At 45.2% G+C, this 16893-nt stretch overlaps 1 protein-coding gene across 8 annotated transcripts in view; it reads left to right on the top strand.

The window, feature by feature from the left end:
• Nucleotides 1–16893, top strand: part of LOC124008291 (roundabout homolog 2-like) — a 203116-nt gene that overhangs the window by 83979 nt on the left and 102244 nt on the right. For all 8 annotated transcript variants that reach the window (XM_046319451.1, XM_046319458.1, XM_046319475.1 and 5 more), the window contains exon 2: nucleotides 749–1075. In XM_046319451.1, coding sequence (XP_046175407.1) covers nucleotides 749–1075 — 327 coding nt within the window. The remainder of the gene's footprint in view (nucleotides 1–748; nucleotides 1076–16893) is intronic.

Below are 16893 nucleotides of genomic sequence, written 5' to 3' on the forward strand. Positions count from 1 at the left end.
TCCCTTAAAAGACTGTCGCTTGAGAAATGATATAAAAGCGACAATATTACTGTTTGTCCCTCTTGAGATGCCGTAGCAACAACATAGCCAGTATGCACTTCCTCAAAATAGTCTGAAGGAATCTAAGATAAATCAAGAAATCTGGAAATCCTTTTGACATTTTTGCAGAGGTCTTAGTCGTGCAATTTTACATCCTACTAAAATGTTTGGTGCAGTATTTGTCAAGTGAATTTTTTTAAATGAAAGCTAGTTGAATAACAACAAACACTTCATTGAAGCATCCCGTTCATAGTTCCCTCTCCTTGGAGTAGTACTGTTGACCAATCACCGAACGCAAGGGTGTAGACTTCAGCTACCAAACTTCGACTTGCCTCGAGTAAAATATGTGTGTGCTCGAAATAGCCGAAAAACCCCTACCGAACACCAAAACAATAAAAAACCTTTACCCACTCACCGCCCAGCGGCATCTAAGAGGAACAGAGCCTTTGACAGAGTGTGTAAATTAAAAAGCTAATTAGCGATAATCACTCCCTGGCTCCTGTCTGTCAGTGTGGATATTCAGGCTTGTGTTTTGTGGTGACATGGTGTGCGTGCTCCCTGTCAGGGCCTGGCTCTCATTTATAGGCTTTTTTTCTCAGACAATCATCAATCCAGCTTTATCGATATTGTCAGGTGGTATTACTGAACATATTATCTTATGTGGTCGTATGTGTAGCAAATCATTTTCTCTCCTCTACTCTCCTCTCAGGATCTCGTCTTCGTCAGGATGACTCCCCTCCCCGGATAGTGGAGCACCCCTCTGACCTCATTGTGTCCAAGGGGGAGCCAGCCACCCTCAACTGCAAGGCGGAGGGGCGTCCTGCCCCCACGGTGGAGTGGTACAAGGACGGGGAGCGTGTGGAGACGGACCGGGACAACCCCCGTTCCCACCGCATGCTGCTGCCCAGCGGCTCCCTCTTCTTCCTACGTATCGTCCACGGCCGACGCAGCAAGCCAGACGACGGCAGCTACGTGTGTGTGGCCCGTAACTACCTGGGGGAGGCAGTGAGCAGAAACGCATCATTAGAAGTAGCATGTAAGTCCCACCCACAACTATCTATTTTATGGATGAGTGCCATGAAGTTGGAGAGATAGGCCCCATTGGCCTAGCTGTGTTGCCTTTGTGTATGTGTTAATGATGCTGTTATTGCAAACTCAAAGATATGGCCATAAAAATGATATTAGTAACACATTTACATGTTTTATGGGTGGCAATATTACGGTCATAACTTCAAGTTATGTAGAATCATAATTATAGAGAATAATTGCAGAGAATAATGCTGTGTTGAATAATGAAATGCGTGTGTGTGTGTGTGTGTGTATTCATACGTTTGAGCGTGCATGTGTTTCTAGACCAATCGGCTCTCTATATAGTGGTCCCTATAGGTCTTAAGAGTGTGACAGCAGATTGATTTATTGATGGCCATTACTGGGGTCCTAAGAGACTGAATGAAAAAATCAGGATAAATTGTTGAAGTCTCTAGATTGTTATTTTATTTGCATTTGACGTTGTGTACTTCCTCTGCCCCTCGCTGGGAAGTTAATGTGGTCTCTGAGGTGGGAGGGGTTGATGTTAAATGATGTGTTGAATTTTCCAGTGCTTTGGAGGTGACTATATGTATGTAGGGGATAGAGGTTAGGGTGTTCTACGGAAGGAGCATACATCTCTGTTGAGGGATGGGGACTGAGCCCACATGTAAAATGTGTGGCTGTCATCATCTGTGTAACTTGACCTGACCTATTTGACTGATCCTTGTGGGCGCATGTTTGTGTGCCTTCCATCTTCTGTATTCCTCTTTGCGTGTGTTCTTGTGTGCACCGTGCATGTGTGTGCAATCCTCCATTCGTGGGTGTGTGTGTTTGTGTGTGTACATAGTTAAAAAGACCTGTTTGAGTGACCTTTGTGAGCGATGCGTGGGTAGAGCTGAACATTGCTCCAGGCAGTGAGAGCAGGATTTCACCCAAGTTATTCTCTCCTTCCTCCGTTCTTCCTGCACCCAGCCAACACTTTCCCTGTGTAGGAAACAAGAGCTCTGGGCTATTCACATCGCCATTATGTGTTAAACTGAACTGATTCCTCAACATTAACATACCACACAGCACACACATTCTGATCACTCAAAGCAAACGCCTGAGAAACAATGGAAATATATGAAAATAAGAATGGTATGTAATTACAGTTTTGTGCTACAACCATATCTACATACATATTTACATTCACATACATTATAGACCGGGGGTTTGCAGTGTGTTTTTAAGTGGGGGTCTTAAGGGAAAGTATGACCCGATGACTTCAGTGTGGTGTACACTTTCCTCCCTGGGGTGAGAGGAGAGGTGAGGAGAGAGGGTGGGTTCCCTCCATTATGTCCTCCCTTAAATCTGTCATCAGGCATCTGTCTTGCTGTCTGTGCCCTGGGCAGGACCGTTTCTAGCTTTTTAGGGGCCCTAAGAGAGATTTGCCAAGGGATGGACAAAACATTTAGCAGTTTTAAAACACATTTCCTGCAATTCTACACATTTTGCCATGACTTATGCCATGTTCATATGATATCTGAGTGAGTGACGAACAAATACAAAGGGGGCCCCTGGAGGTCAGGGCCTCTAGGCCTTGGGTGCTCGGTCAGTAATTCAGCCATGATTACTACAAGGTTTAGATTGCTGGCTAGACTAACTTACCTAGTCATCTATAAAATGTTAGCTGATATGGGATAACTGAGCGACTGTCAGTGACTGACATAACAAAAGGAAAACTGCTGATGCACAACCAAATATCGAAATGATACATTGTCTATTCTACTATCCTAACTAACAGCAAGTTGAGACCCCGACTGACCCCCTAAAAAACATATTGGGGGTTGGGGCCCCCTAGTGGCCACGGGGCCCTAAGCAGCCACTTATGTTGCTTATGCCTAGAAATGGCACTGGCCCTGGGGTCAGTTGTGGAGCAGAGTTATAGAGGTATGGTCCAGTTTTGACGCTGGTGGATTTGTGTTTGGCATGAGCCCGGGAGACAACCCTCTCACTCAAACCCAACAGCTGCTGGATGAAGACGAAACCGGAGAACTCTGTGTCTCCTTATGCACCTCATCTCCTCTCTCCCCCACCCTCTCCTCCTTCCCAACCCCCTCCTTCCCAACTCCCTTCCCATATCACTCACTTTCCTCCTTCTATCCTTTATTCCCCTGTACTCTTCTCCTCCTCCTCCTGCTGTTTCCTCTGCCTGGTTTGTAATCAATACTGCCCTGCTGTCCTGGGAAAGGATTATGGGTGAAGAGCCGCAGGATATCTGAGACACACACATCAGTTCTCCAACTAGACAGCTGTGTGTGAGAGTGTGAAGTGTGTGGTGGGAGGGAAGAGTGTGTGGTGGAAGGGCAGTGTGTGTGAGTAGGAGGGGGATGTGCTGGCTTGCCATTTTTATTGTTGTTTAAAAAATAATAGATGATATATTGTGGATTAATTCACATGTAGAACATATTTTAAATCATTTTGGATTAGTGTGCTGTAGGAGAATAGGAACCCTGGAGATCCTCAAGGAACCCCTAGAGTTCATCAATGAACTATTGCTAGTCAATGGTTCAAATTTGCACCTTCGGTTAGTTGAGGGGTTCTTGGAAGAACCTTTAATGGTTCAATGTTGCAATGGGTTCCTGGAGGAACACTGAAGTGGAGGCATGGCTTAGGAGGGGCGTGGCTTTAAGATATACATTTTTTTGGCCACCCGTTAGAGTAAATGCCATTCCTGTTAATAGGTTTTGTTTTATTGTCGTCACATATTAAGGTTGAACACTGACAGTTTCGTAGTTTCAGTGAGGCTAACATAGGTGTATGAGTTCCTCAGAAGCCAATGCAAATCCCAAAGTTAGAATAGTTACCACTTTATTACTGTGCGTAATCAGCAATGTTATTCATATTATATTAGAATATGTAATATGCATAAATATTCAAGGAACAAACGTAACATGAACAGAAATTACATTTATGACTAAAAATAACTACAGTATCTGAAAGCCACACCTCTAATCTGTTAGGCCACACCTCCAATTTGAACTACGCCCATCACAAAAAGGTTCCAATTTGAACCTTCACAATAGGGGTTACTCGAGGAACCTTTTTCAACTGGAAAGGTTCCGCCGGTGTGGCAGCACTAAAGGTTCTTCCAGGCACTTTTACCTCTAAGAGTGTTTGGCATTTCATGCAATTGTGTTAGAGACGGCAAAAACGTCAGACTTTACCTTTGCCCGGCCTTTTCCCAGTTCTGATATTGTTTTTAACACCCTTTTTCAAGTCTCTGAATCATTGCCCTGGCCTTAACTCTAAATGCCATTACACAAGTCCCATTAGACATCAATTGTACTTAAGTTAAATACACACTCCCTTCTCTGAGTTGCACATAGTGAGGAAGCTCTAATTGAGATGCTAATCAGAGAGTTATGTCTCTGGGTGTGAAACTGCTCGAAGCGATCCCTCCTGGGGCTCTCATGCATTCTTGTTGGTTAATGGGAACATAGATGAAATAGTACTATTTAATTGAGACTTTTTGAGTTGTTGACTAAAGAGCAGTGTTTACCATGAGGTGTTATTTCCTGTGCCACCTGAGACACAGCTTTAGTCTTGTTGTGCCTCGAGGACAGGTGGATCAGGTCTGAAGAGGACATAGGGTGTTTCTGCCACTGTTACACAGTGTCGGTACGGTGTCGGCAAGCTCCTGCTGTTTTGTCAGAACAGCCAGAGATGATTTGAATAACAATCATCACCTGCTTTCGATGTCAGCAACACCCAGACATGCAACCTCCCAGCCAACACTTCAGCTGAACTCTATTTCAGTTATAGCGTTTTAACCCCCACAAACACCCCTCTGACCCCCAACCCCCCGCAGACAGCTCTAATGGGAGTGACTGGCTGCTGATGGGATTAGGAGTAGCTATAATAAGTGACTGAATCACATTAATGATGATGTGTTGAGAGAGGAGGGGGGGGGTGTTGATTGGTATAAATAATTCACAAACAGACCCCCCACCCACTCACCCCCTCCCCTCTGTCTGTACGCTCCTCTGGCTATTAGAAGAGTAGCCAGACAGACAGACAAACATCAATCAATAAATCCTCATCGTCCCAGACAGATAGCCAGACAGACAGACGGTTAGGATAAACGCCTGGAGTGGTCAGATGTTTTGGCTTGCACACAACGTACAATATTGCATAGTGTGATGGTGTGTATGGATAGAGTGGACTAACATGCTGAACACAACGCTCGTGTCGCGTGCGCTCGCATCGCAAAATAAATTAAAACATACATGTTATTCAATTATTGCACCCATACCGCTACCCCCTGTATATAGCCTCCACATTGACTCTGACCGCTACCCCCTGTATATAGCCTCCACATTGACTCTGACCGCTACCCCCTGTATATAGCCTCCACATTGACTCTGACCGCTACCCCCTGTATATAGCCTCCACATTGACTCTGACCGCTACCCCCTGTGTAGAGCCTCCACATTGACTCTGACCGCTACCCCCTGTATATAGCCTCCACATTGACTCTGACCGCTACCCCCTGTATATAGCCTCCACATTGACTCTGACCGCTACCCCCTGTGTAGAGCCTCCACATTGACTCTGACCGCTACCCCCTGTGTAGAGCCTCCACATTGACTCTGACCGCTACCCCCTGTATATAGCCTCCACATTGACTCTGACCGCTACCCCCTGTATATAGCCTCCACATTGACTCTGACCGCTACCCCCTGTATATAGCCTCCACATTGACTCTGACCGCTACCCCCTGTATATAGCCTCCACATTGACTCTGACCGCTACCCCCTGTATATAGCCTCCACATTGACTCTGACCGCTACCCCCTGTATATAGCCTCCACATTGACTCTGACCGCTACCCCCTGTATATAGCCTCCACATTGACTCTGACCGCTACCCCCTGTGTAGAGCCTCCACATTGACTCTGACCGCTACCCCCTGTGTAGAGCCTCCACATTGACTCTGACCACTACCCCCTGTATATAGCCTCCACATTGACTCTGACCGCTACCCCCTGTATATAGCCTCCACATTGACTCTGACCGCTACCCCCTGTGTATAGCCTCCACATTGACTCTGACCGCTACCCCCTGTATATAGCCTCCACATTGACTCTGACCGCTACCCCCTGTGTAGAGCCTCCACATTGACTCTGACCGCTACCCCCTGTATATAGCCTCATTACTCTCTAATATTTGTTATTTTTCTATTTTCATATTTATTTTTTGTTATTTATTTTTTGACTTCAGTTTATTTTTGTAAATACTTTCTTAACACCTTTCTTTCTTAAAACTGCATTGTTGGTTAAGGGCTTGTAAGTCAGCATTTCACTGTAAGATCTACTACACCTGTTGTATTCGGCGCATGTGACAAATAAGATTTGATTTGATTTGATTGCGTTGGTAGATCATGCAGTACTATATTAGAGTGTGGTGCTGAGTTAGTGGTTTGATCAATAATCATTCAGCACACTTGTGATAAGTGATATGGTGAGATTATGGTTGTGGTTGGACAGTAGCAGTGCCGCTAGGAAGAATGTATGTATGGGTATTTGGCACCCAGCCAGCTCTCATTAATCATAGGTCCCAGTTTCTCACACTGACATCTCCAGACCTGCTGGCCCCAGCCCCATGCCATGTCTCCCTGTGTGTCCCGGGAAGGTGTGGGGACATGTCCTGTGAGAGGACAGGGTGGCCTGAGCGTGGAGAAAGGCCACAGCCAGTCAACAGACACCCCTCTCATATACTAGTCCCCTTCCGCCTCCCAACTGTCAAGCATGTGTCAAGCTTGTGTTGAGAATCGAGGTCAAAGTTGAGAGTGAACTCGGCTTGGCCACCTTGCACTTCCTGACAGTTTCAAATGTCAGAGGACCTGGTCGTCCATGGCAATGCTGTCACTGTGTGGGCTAGCCACCCGCTTAAGAGCTGGGATACAAACCAGTGATAGAGGGGTCTTTGCACAGTATACCACACTAGGAAGAAGTGAGTTTAGCTAGTTTAACATTGGGAGTGTGTAGTGTACCTTATTTTCATCCATGTGTACTGTACCTTTGATAAGGGAAGCAACATCTCCAGTACAAGCACAGTGCAGAAGAAAATATAGTGATGCATAAGAATACATTTGCTTAAAATAAAGTTCCTGAGAGACTAAGAGGTGTGTGGGTAAGAAATGATGGAACGCTCTATCTCAACTCATCTTTTTATGATGATTAAATGACAATGGGATGGAAGGGACCCGCCTGTACAGTCAGCACTGTGGGTTTACAATAGCTATAAAGCAACAATCAGACTGTAACAATCTGGGAGTGATTGTAAGGGTGTGTGTGTGTGTGTGTGTGTGTGTGTGTGTGTGTGTGTGTGTGTGTGTGTGTGTGTGTGTGTGTGTGTGTGTGTGTGTGTGTGTGTGTGTGTGTGTGTGCGTGCGTGCGTGCGTGCGTGCGTGCGTGCGTGCGTGCGTGCGTGCGTGCGTACTTGAAAAGTTAGGTGAAACGGAGGCAGAGGTGGTTTGGGCACAGGGCCATGCACAGACCTTTTAGGGGCAAGGTGCTGAAACTGAGAAAAGTGGAGAAAAAAACAAAGACTTTCATAAGTCTTATCTCAAAATCCACATCATACCAACTGCCTCTGTAGTGAGTATTTTAACATTGTTGAGCATTGGACTATTTATTTCTGCAACAACACACTCACTCATCACAAACATGATTGACTTTAGGAAAAGAAGGTGAGGTATCAGCTGATCATTGATGTTGATGATTTATGTAAATCTGCTAGTTAGCTAGCGTGTGATTTATCGTCAATGCCCTTAAATAATAACTTCATAATATTCTAACTTGTGATGTATGGCTGGCTGGCTAGTGTTTTGTGTGGATATTTTAGTATATGGTGGTTAGCTGGTCTAGACTACCTGTGTGGCTGCTGCCGACCTCTCACTCAACGTCAACAAAACAATGGAGATGATCGTGGACTTCAGGAAAGGAAAGTGCACCCCTCTATCTACATCGTCTTAACCTCGGTTGAGAAGGTGGAAAGCTTCAAGGTCCTCGGTGTACAGATCACTGACAAACTGAAATGGTCCACCCACACAGACAGTGTGGTGAAGAAGGCGCAACAACGCCTCTTCAACCTCAGGAGGCTCAAGAAATTTGGTTTGTCACCCAAAACCCTGACAAACTTTTACAGATGCACAATTGAGAGCATCCTGTTGGGCTGTATCACCGCCTGGTATGGCAGCTGCTCCGCCCTCAACCGCAAGGCTCTCCAGAGGATGGTGCCGTCTGCACAACGCATCACCGGGGGCAAACTACCTACCTTCCATGACACCTACAGCACCCGATGTCACAGGAAGGCAAAAAAGATCATAGAGGACATCAACCACCCGAGCCACTGGCTGTTCACACCGCTATCATCCAGAAGGCGAGGTCAGTACAGGGACCGAGAGATTGAAAATAAGATTTTATCTCAAGGCCATCGGACTGTTAAACAGCAATCACTAACACAGAGAGGCTGCTGCCTTCATTGAGACCCAATCACTGGACACTTTAATAAATGGATCACTAGTCACTTTAAACAATGCCACTTTAATAATGTTCACATATCTTAAATTACTCATCTCACATGTACAGTATATACTGTATTTTATACCATTTACTGCACCTTGACCTATGACACTCGGCCATCGCTCATCCATGTACTCATATGTACATATTCTCATTCACCCCTTTAGATTTCTAAGGAGATGATTGTGGACTACAGGAAAAGGAGCAGTGAGCACGTCCCCTTTCTCATCAACGGGGCTGTAGTGGAGCAGGTTGAGAGCTTCAAATTCATTGGTGTCCACATCAACAACAAACTAGATTGGTCCAAACACACCAAGACAGTCGTGAAGAGGGCACGACAAAGCCTATTCCCCCTCAGGAAACTAAAAAGATTTGGCATTGGTCCTGAGATCCTCAAAAGGTTCTACAGCTGCAACATCAAGAGCATCCTGACCGGTTGCATCACTGCCTGGTACGGCAATTGCTCGGCCTCTCGACCACAAGACACTTCAGAGGGTAGTGCGTACGGCCCAGTACATCACTGGGGCAAAGCTGCCTGCCATCCAGGACCTCTACACCAGGCGGTGTCAGAGGAAGGCCCTGAACATTGTCAAAGACCCCAGCCACCCCAGTCATAGACTGTTCTCTCTACTACCGCATGGCAAGCGGTCCCAGAATGCCAAGTCTAGGACAAAAAAGCTTCTCAACAGTTTTTGCCCCCAAGTCATAAGACTCCTGAACAAGTAACCAAATGGTTACCCGGACTATTTGCATTGTGTGCCCCCCCCATCTCCTCTTTTACGCTGCTGCTACTCTCTGTTTATCTTATATGCATAGTCACTTTAACTATACATTCATGTACATACTACCTAAATTTGCCCCGACCAACCAGTGCTCCCGCACATTGGCTAACCGGGCTGTCTGCATTGTGTCCCACCACCCGCCCACCCCTCTTTTTACGCTTCTGCTACTGTCTGTTCATCATATATGCAGTCACTTTAACGATACCTACATGTACACACTACCTCAATAAGCCTGACTAACATATGTCTGTATATAGCCTTGCTACTCTTTTTTCAAATGTCTTTTTACTGTTGTTTTATTTCTTTACTTACCTACACCACACACACACACACACACCTTTTTTTTTCTCGCACCATTAGTTGGAGCCTGTAAGTAAGCATTTCACTGTAAGGTCTACACCCGTTGGATTCGGCGCACGTGACAAATAAACTTTGATTTGTGTTTATTAGGTAGTTGTTGGGGAATTGTTAGATTACTTGTTAGATATTACTGCACTGTCGGAACTAGAAGCACAAGCATTTCGCCACCCTCGCATTCACACCTGCTAGCCACGTGTATGTGCCCAATACCATTTGATTAGATTTGATTTGCGGAAGGGATGGAGTTAGTGTGGAGCGAGGGTCATTGATGCAGCCGCTCCTCTCTGTCTTCCTGATGAGAATGTAAACCAAGTGTTATCAAGTGATAATCAAATGTTTTGCTGCTGTGGGCAGTACTATTGATATTTAAACTACGTAGCTAGCTAAACACCCTCGAGTGCTAATCGCATCTCAAGCCATGATGTTTTGACACCGGGCGTGTGCAATCTCAAAAAGACGCAACCTGGCACCCGCAAGCTCTGTTCAGGACAGACCAACAGGTGCAACCACTGGATGGGCTGGAGGGTGCTGAACTTGATGATGTCAGGACGACTTGCAGGCAATGGGTTCAGAACAACAACGACAAATCTTAATAAAGCAAGAATAATTATAACACCACCCAAAAGGGTACTTGGAGAGTGGGAGGCACAGGTTGACTCATATCTGTGCACATGCCTGATTGGGCATGTCCCCGGAACACATTTGCAGCATGTTTTAAGTTAAGTTTTATGCAACATCTTTTTGAGTGTGGACCATCACACTTTTTTTGCATATTTTCTTGGCCAGAGAGAATGAGCTAAGGGGCTAGCATCTGGTGCTAACTGGACCATGGTAACTCCTTGGAGAGATGTGCATGACTTTGTTCAAGTAAGTTGGCTAAAGGCTAGCATCTGGTGTTAATTGGACCATGCAAAACCCTTTATGAGCTCTGCTGCACCTTCTTACAGTTGGTTAGCATAGGGTTGGCTGCGTATGGTGTGAACTAGCATGGTAACTTGTCGTGTTGTGTATTGTGTTGGTCCACTCCTTTATCATCACTAGCTGGGATGTAACCTACACTAGAAATTACCCTAGGGTCATTGATAGTTTTTGATCTACGTAAAAAGGAAAACATGTTTTCCAAGATTATGTTTTTTCATTTTCTTAGTCCCTGTTTCCCTATCCTCTTCTGTCTTAAAGCGTCTCTTCCCCGTGAGACTGTGAACCTCTCCCCACCGCCCCGCCCTCTCATTTCACATAAAGTGTTAGGCTATATCCGTGAGTGATATTAGCGTGGATGTAGCTAGCTGCAGCTGGAAGTTCATTGCGGCTGTGTTCTCTGAGAAGGCTTGTTTAACGATATAAGGCTGACAGCACCACTGCCCCAGTGCCTCAGCCATCTATCAGTGTATTTAGAGGAGCCTGCCTTCTCTCTCTCTCTGAGTCCTGCAGCAGTGCAGTGCCTTCTGCCATGACAATCGGACGGCTAACCCCAGGGCAGACGATGACTTTATCCCTTCTTCTATCTCTATTGGTTCATCTCATATGGTATTATTCAGTTATCGATTAGCATTCCATTTATCTTGGTGAAAACAGAGTCATATTATAAAGGGAAGAGGATATCTTGAATTAATGAAGTAGCTATTGGTATCCGGAGGACAAAGGTACAGTTATACAGACCAGAATACTTTTGGTCTTGTGCTTCTTTTTCCAGACTTGCTGACTTGCTGTGTTTGTAGAGGCAGAGAGTCAGACATGTGTTAGCCTGCAAAGTCAATCAGAGCTTCATTAAAGAGCTAAATTAGTTTGTATGGATTTAATAGGTGACCTGCCCACCTGGGCTGTATTGAGCCGATTCAACAGGGCCCTTGGCCCCCGACTCTGGTCCACAGGGAAATTAAATACTTTGCAAAGAGGCCAAGGTAATAGCTGGGGTTAATAGTTTCTATTTGGTCTTAGTACGACAGCTAATTAGTTAATCAAAGTCATGGTCCTCTATTGTGGCGCCATGCACAACACGCATAAACGCAAAGAAATACACATGTAGAACCGTTTATGTACTCCTTTATGTACCGTCCAACTGTTTTGTCCATGTGTGTATTAGGGTCTACATATGAATATGTTTGTCCCTGTGATTGTATATAGGTGTACTTTTACATTTGCATCCGTGTGTGTGCTTGCGCATATGCATTTGTGCTCGTCTATATGTGGGTTTGCGTTACTGCATGTTTACTGTATGTGGCCCCTGAGAGCAGTGTGTGAGTGGGCTGTGGTCTGTCGTGGTTGCTGCATTACAGTTGTGATTGAGGTGCAGACTAAAGGGCCCAGCAGGAGACGGCGTGATGTATTGAATGGCTTTGCCATGGATGAGAGACTTTGGAGGTTCAGTTAAACAATAAGACGTCCATTCAGGAGGAGACAGGCTCATTAGAGACTTGGTATGAGGGAGGGAGTGGGCATGTACAGGCAATTTACTTCCCAAGAAGTGATAATGAAGGGTGAAAAAAGTAACCAGCAAAGGACTAGATTAAAGCTTTGTCTTGTATAATAAGAGTAGAACTTGTGGGCAACACCGTAGGGGGGAATTCTGTATTTTTGATTCATTAAAGGCAGTGTTATTACAGCTTTTTTTCACTATACCGTCAAAACGCATGTGGAACTGGACAGAGCCTTTCATGCTACATGTAAGACATTCACAAACGAACATGTCCTTTCATGACATAATGCCCCTAACTTTGTTCCTCTATCTCCCTTCTTCCTCTCAACCCCCCCTGTACTCTTCCTCCTGGCTCGCTGGGGGTAAGACAGGAGACAGAAGAGAGAGAGAGAGAGAGAGAGAGAGAGAGAGAGAGAGAGAGAGAGAGAGAGAGAGAGAGAGAGAGAGAGAGAGAGAGAGAGAGAGAGAGAGAGAGAGAGAGAGAGGAGCATCTGCACTCTCAGCCAGAGGAGCTCCATAGTGACTGCATTATTCATGTGCCCTACCCTACAAACCTCTGTTATCTAGGGCAACCTCCTGTTCCACTCTGACTGCTCCGTGTGACACACCCGGTACTGTACTGCACAGGGCTTCTTGTGGTCGAGCTTAGTCATTCAGCTCCATCACAGCAGACCATTTGGCATCAGACACTCTCAACCTCCCGTTCACAGAGGGGAGGGAGACCCAGGGAAAGGACAGCATTAGGGTGACATCAGACTTCTACAGTGCATCCCCTTCACTGAGTAAAACATCAGCGAGTTTGATTCATTAATGAGATCCACTGCACAAACAGCACAGCAGTAGTACTGTAGCTTTCTATGTCTTATGTATCCTCTGCACTTTCACTCTTCTCCATCTATCTGCTTTCACTTTCTCTTTGCCATGCCAGGTTATTTTATCATGCAGACCCCTGTGTAAGAGCAGAGGGAACAGCTTGATGTGGGCTGACAGCCTCTTGTTCCTGTCAGTCTCCAGCCCTCTATGCTGCTCTCAAATGTGTGTCAATTCAATCTCCACCGCTATAGAGGAGGTAATTGGGACTGTGACAGCAAACAAGATTCTATCCACATCTCTCAATTAGCATGTTATCATCCCTCCATCACAGCATACAGTACACGCTACTCTCCCTTGGGCCTAGTGGGGGCTAGCCATGGCGGCACGCTGCAGATGGGTGGAGCGGGTGGCGGGATTAGAGCCACTTGGGCATGTGTTAGCCCGGGGGGTATGCTGGCACCCAGACAGATACCACATCCTCCAACGAATCCTTCTTCACTCAACCCACTGGGCGCAGATGTCAGTTCAACGTCTAGTTTTGATTTACATTTGGTACAGTTGTCAACTAACGTGAATTCAACGTCAAATCAACAGAAAATATCACCATGTCGTTGGATTTAGGTTTTAAGTTTTGTAAAAAATAGACGAAATTTCCCTACGTTGATTACATTTTTTCAAATCCAATCAGTTTTCCACATTGATAAAACATCAGCACCAGTGGTTTTAATGAGCAGGGTCTATTACATATTACAGCATATTGGATGACTGTCATTCATATTCCATTCACCCAGCTCAATGTAACAGCGATAGGTTTAGGCTATTACATGATGCTCACATTTTCCCGATACCCATCATGTTGCTGCTACAACCTAGCCTACGAATGAAAGTTGATGTGGGCCCACATCAAGCTCATCATTAAGCTCAAGGCCCTGGGTCTGAACCCCGCCCCGTGAAACTGGGTCCTGGACTGACTGATGGGCCGCCCCCAGGTGGTGAAGGTAGGAAACATCACCTCCACTCCGCTGATCCTCAATACTGGGGCTCCACAAGGGTGCGTGCTCAGCCCCCTCCTGTACTCCCTGTTCACCCATGAATGCGTGGCCCAGCACACCACCAACTCAATCATCAAGTTTGCAGACGACACAACAGCAGTAGGCTTGAATACCAACGATGACGAGACAGTCTACAGGGAGGAGTTGAGAGCCCTGGGAGTGTGGTGCCTGGAAAATAACCTCTCACTCAACGTCAACAAAACAAGGAAGATGATCTTGAACTTCAGGAACAGCAGAGGGTGCACCCTCCTATCTACATCGATGGGACCGCAGTGGAGAAGGTGGAAAACTTCATGTTCTTTGGCGTACACATCATTGACAAACTGAAATGGACCACCCACACAGACAGTGTGGTGAAGATTGCGCAACAGAGCCTCTTCAACCTCAGGAGGCTAAAGAAATTTGGCTTGTCACCTAAAACCCTTACAAATTTTTACAGATACACAATTGAAAGCATCCTGTCGGGCTGTATCACCGCCTGGTACGGCAACTGCGCCGTCCACAACCACAAGGCTTTCCAAAGGGTGGCACTCCAGGACACCTACAGCACACGATGTCACAGGGAGGCCAAACATATCCTCAAGGACATCAACCACCTGAGCCACTGGCTGTTCACCCTGCTATCATCCAGAAGGTGAGGTCAGTACAGGTGCATCAAAGCTGGGACTGAGAGACTGAATAACAGCTTGTCTCTCAAGGCCATCAGACTGTTAAACAACCATCACTAGCACATTAGAGGCTGCTGCCTATAGGCATAGACTAGGAATCACTGGCCACTTTAAGGAATGGAAGACAAGTCATTTTAATCATGTTTACATATCTGGCATTACTCGTCTCATACAGTGCCTTGCGAAAGTATTCGGCCCCCTTGAACTTTGCGACCTTTTGCCACATTTCAGGCTTCAAACATAAAGATATAAAACTGTATTTTTTTGAGAAGAATCAACAACAAGTGGGACACATGAAGTGGAACAACATTTATTGGATATTTGAAACTTTTTTAACAAATCAAAAACTGATAAATTGGGCATGCAAAATTATTATTCAGCCCCCTGCACTTTTAGTGCAGCAAACTCTCTCCAGAAGTTCAGTGAGGATCTCTGAATGATCCAATGTTGACCTAAATGACTAATGATGATAAATACAATCCACCTGTGTGTAATCAAGTCTCCGTATAAATGCACCTGCACTGTGATAGTCTCAGAGGTCCGTTAAAAGCGCAGAGAGCATCATGAAGAACAAGGAACACACCAGGCAGGTCCGAGATACTTTTGTGAAGAAGTTTAAAGCCGGATTTGGATACAAAAAGATTTCCCAAGCTTTAAACATCCCAAGGAGCACTGTGCAAGCAATAATATGGAAATGGAAGGAGTATCAGACCACTGCAAATCTACCAAGACCTGCCCGTCCCTCTAAACTTTCAGCTCATACAAGGAGAAGACTGATCAGAGATGCAGCCAAGAGGCCCATGATTACTCTGGATGAACTGCAGAGATCTACAGCTGAGGTGGGAGACTCTGTCCATAGGACAACAATCAGTCGTATATTGCACAAATCTGGCCTTTATGGAAGAGTGGCAAGAAGAAAGCCATTTCTTAAAGATATCCATAAAAAGTGTCATTTAAAGTTTGCCACAAGCCACCTGGGAGACACACCAAACATGTGGAAGAAGGTGCTCTGGTCAGATGAAACCAAAATTGAACCTTTTGGCAACAATGCAAAATGTTGTGTTTGGTGTAAAAGCAACACAGCTCATCACCCTGAACACACCATCCCCACTGTCAAACATGGTGGTGGCAGCATCATGGTTTGGGCCTGTTTTTCTTCAGCAGGGACAGGGAAGATGGTTAAAATTGATGGGGAGATGGATGGAGCCAAATACAGGACCATTCTGGAAGAAAACCTGATGGAGTCTGCAAAAGACCTGAGACTGGGACGGAGATTTGTCTTCCAACAAGACAATGATTCAAAACATGAAGCAAAATCTACAATGGAATGGTTCAAAAATAAACATATCCAGGTGTTAGAATGGCCAAGTCAAAGTTCAGACCTGAATCCAATCGAGAATCTGTGGAAAGAACTGAAAACTGCTGTTCACAAATGCTCTCCATCCAACCTCACTGTGCTCGAGCTGTTTTGCAAGGAGGAATGGGAAAAAATGTCAGTCTCTCAATGTGCAAAACTGATAGAGACATACCCCAAGCGACTTACAGCTGTAATCGCAGCAAAAGGTGGCGCTACAAAGTATTAACTTAAGGGGGCTGAATAATTTTGCACGCCCAATTTTTCAGTTTTTGATTTGTTAAAAAAGTTTTAAATATCCAATAAATGTCGTTCCACTTCACGATTGTCTCCCAATTGTTGTTGATTCTTCACAAAGAAAATACAGTGTTATATCTTTATGTTTGAAGCCTGAAATGTGGCAAAAGGTCGCAAAGTTCAAGGGGGCCGAATACTTTCGCAAGGCACTGTATATATATATATGGTGTTTTTCTATACTATTCTACTGTATCTTAGTCCGTTCCGCTCTGACATCACTCATTCATATGTAAACTCAGCATAAAAAAGAAACATCCTCCCACTGTCAACTGCGTGTATTTTTAGCAAACGTAACATGTGTAAATGTTTGAATGAACATAACAAGATTCAACAACTGAGACATAAACTGAACAAGGTCCACAGACATGTGACTAACAGAAATGTAATAATGTGTCCCTGAACAAAGGGGGGGGTCAAAATCAAAACAGTCGGTATCTGGTGTGGCCACCAGCTGCATTAGTACTGCAGTGCATCTCCTCTTCATGAACTGCACCAGATTTGCCAGTTATTGTTGTGA

This window comes from Oncorhynchus gorbuscha, linkage group LG02 (assembly GCF_021184085.1).
Source record: "Oncorhynchus gorbuscha isolate QuinsamMale2020 ecotype Even-year linkage group LG02, OgorEven_v1.0, whole genome shotgun sequence".
NCBI classification, from domain to species: Eukaryota; Metazoa; Chordata; class Actinopteri; order Salmoniformes; family Salmonidae; genus Oncorhynchus; species Oncorhynchus gorbuscha.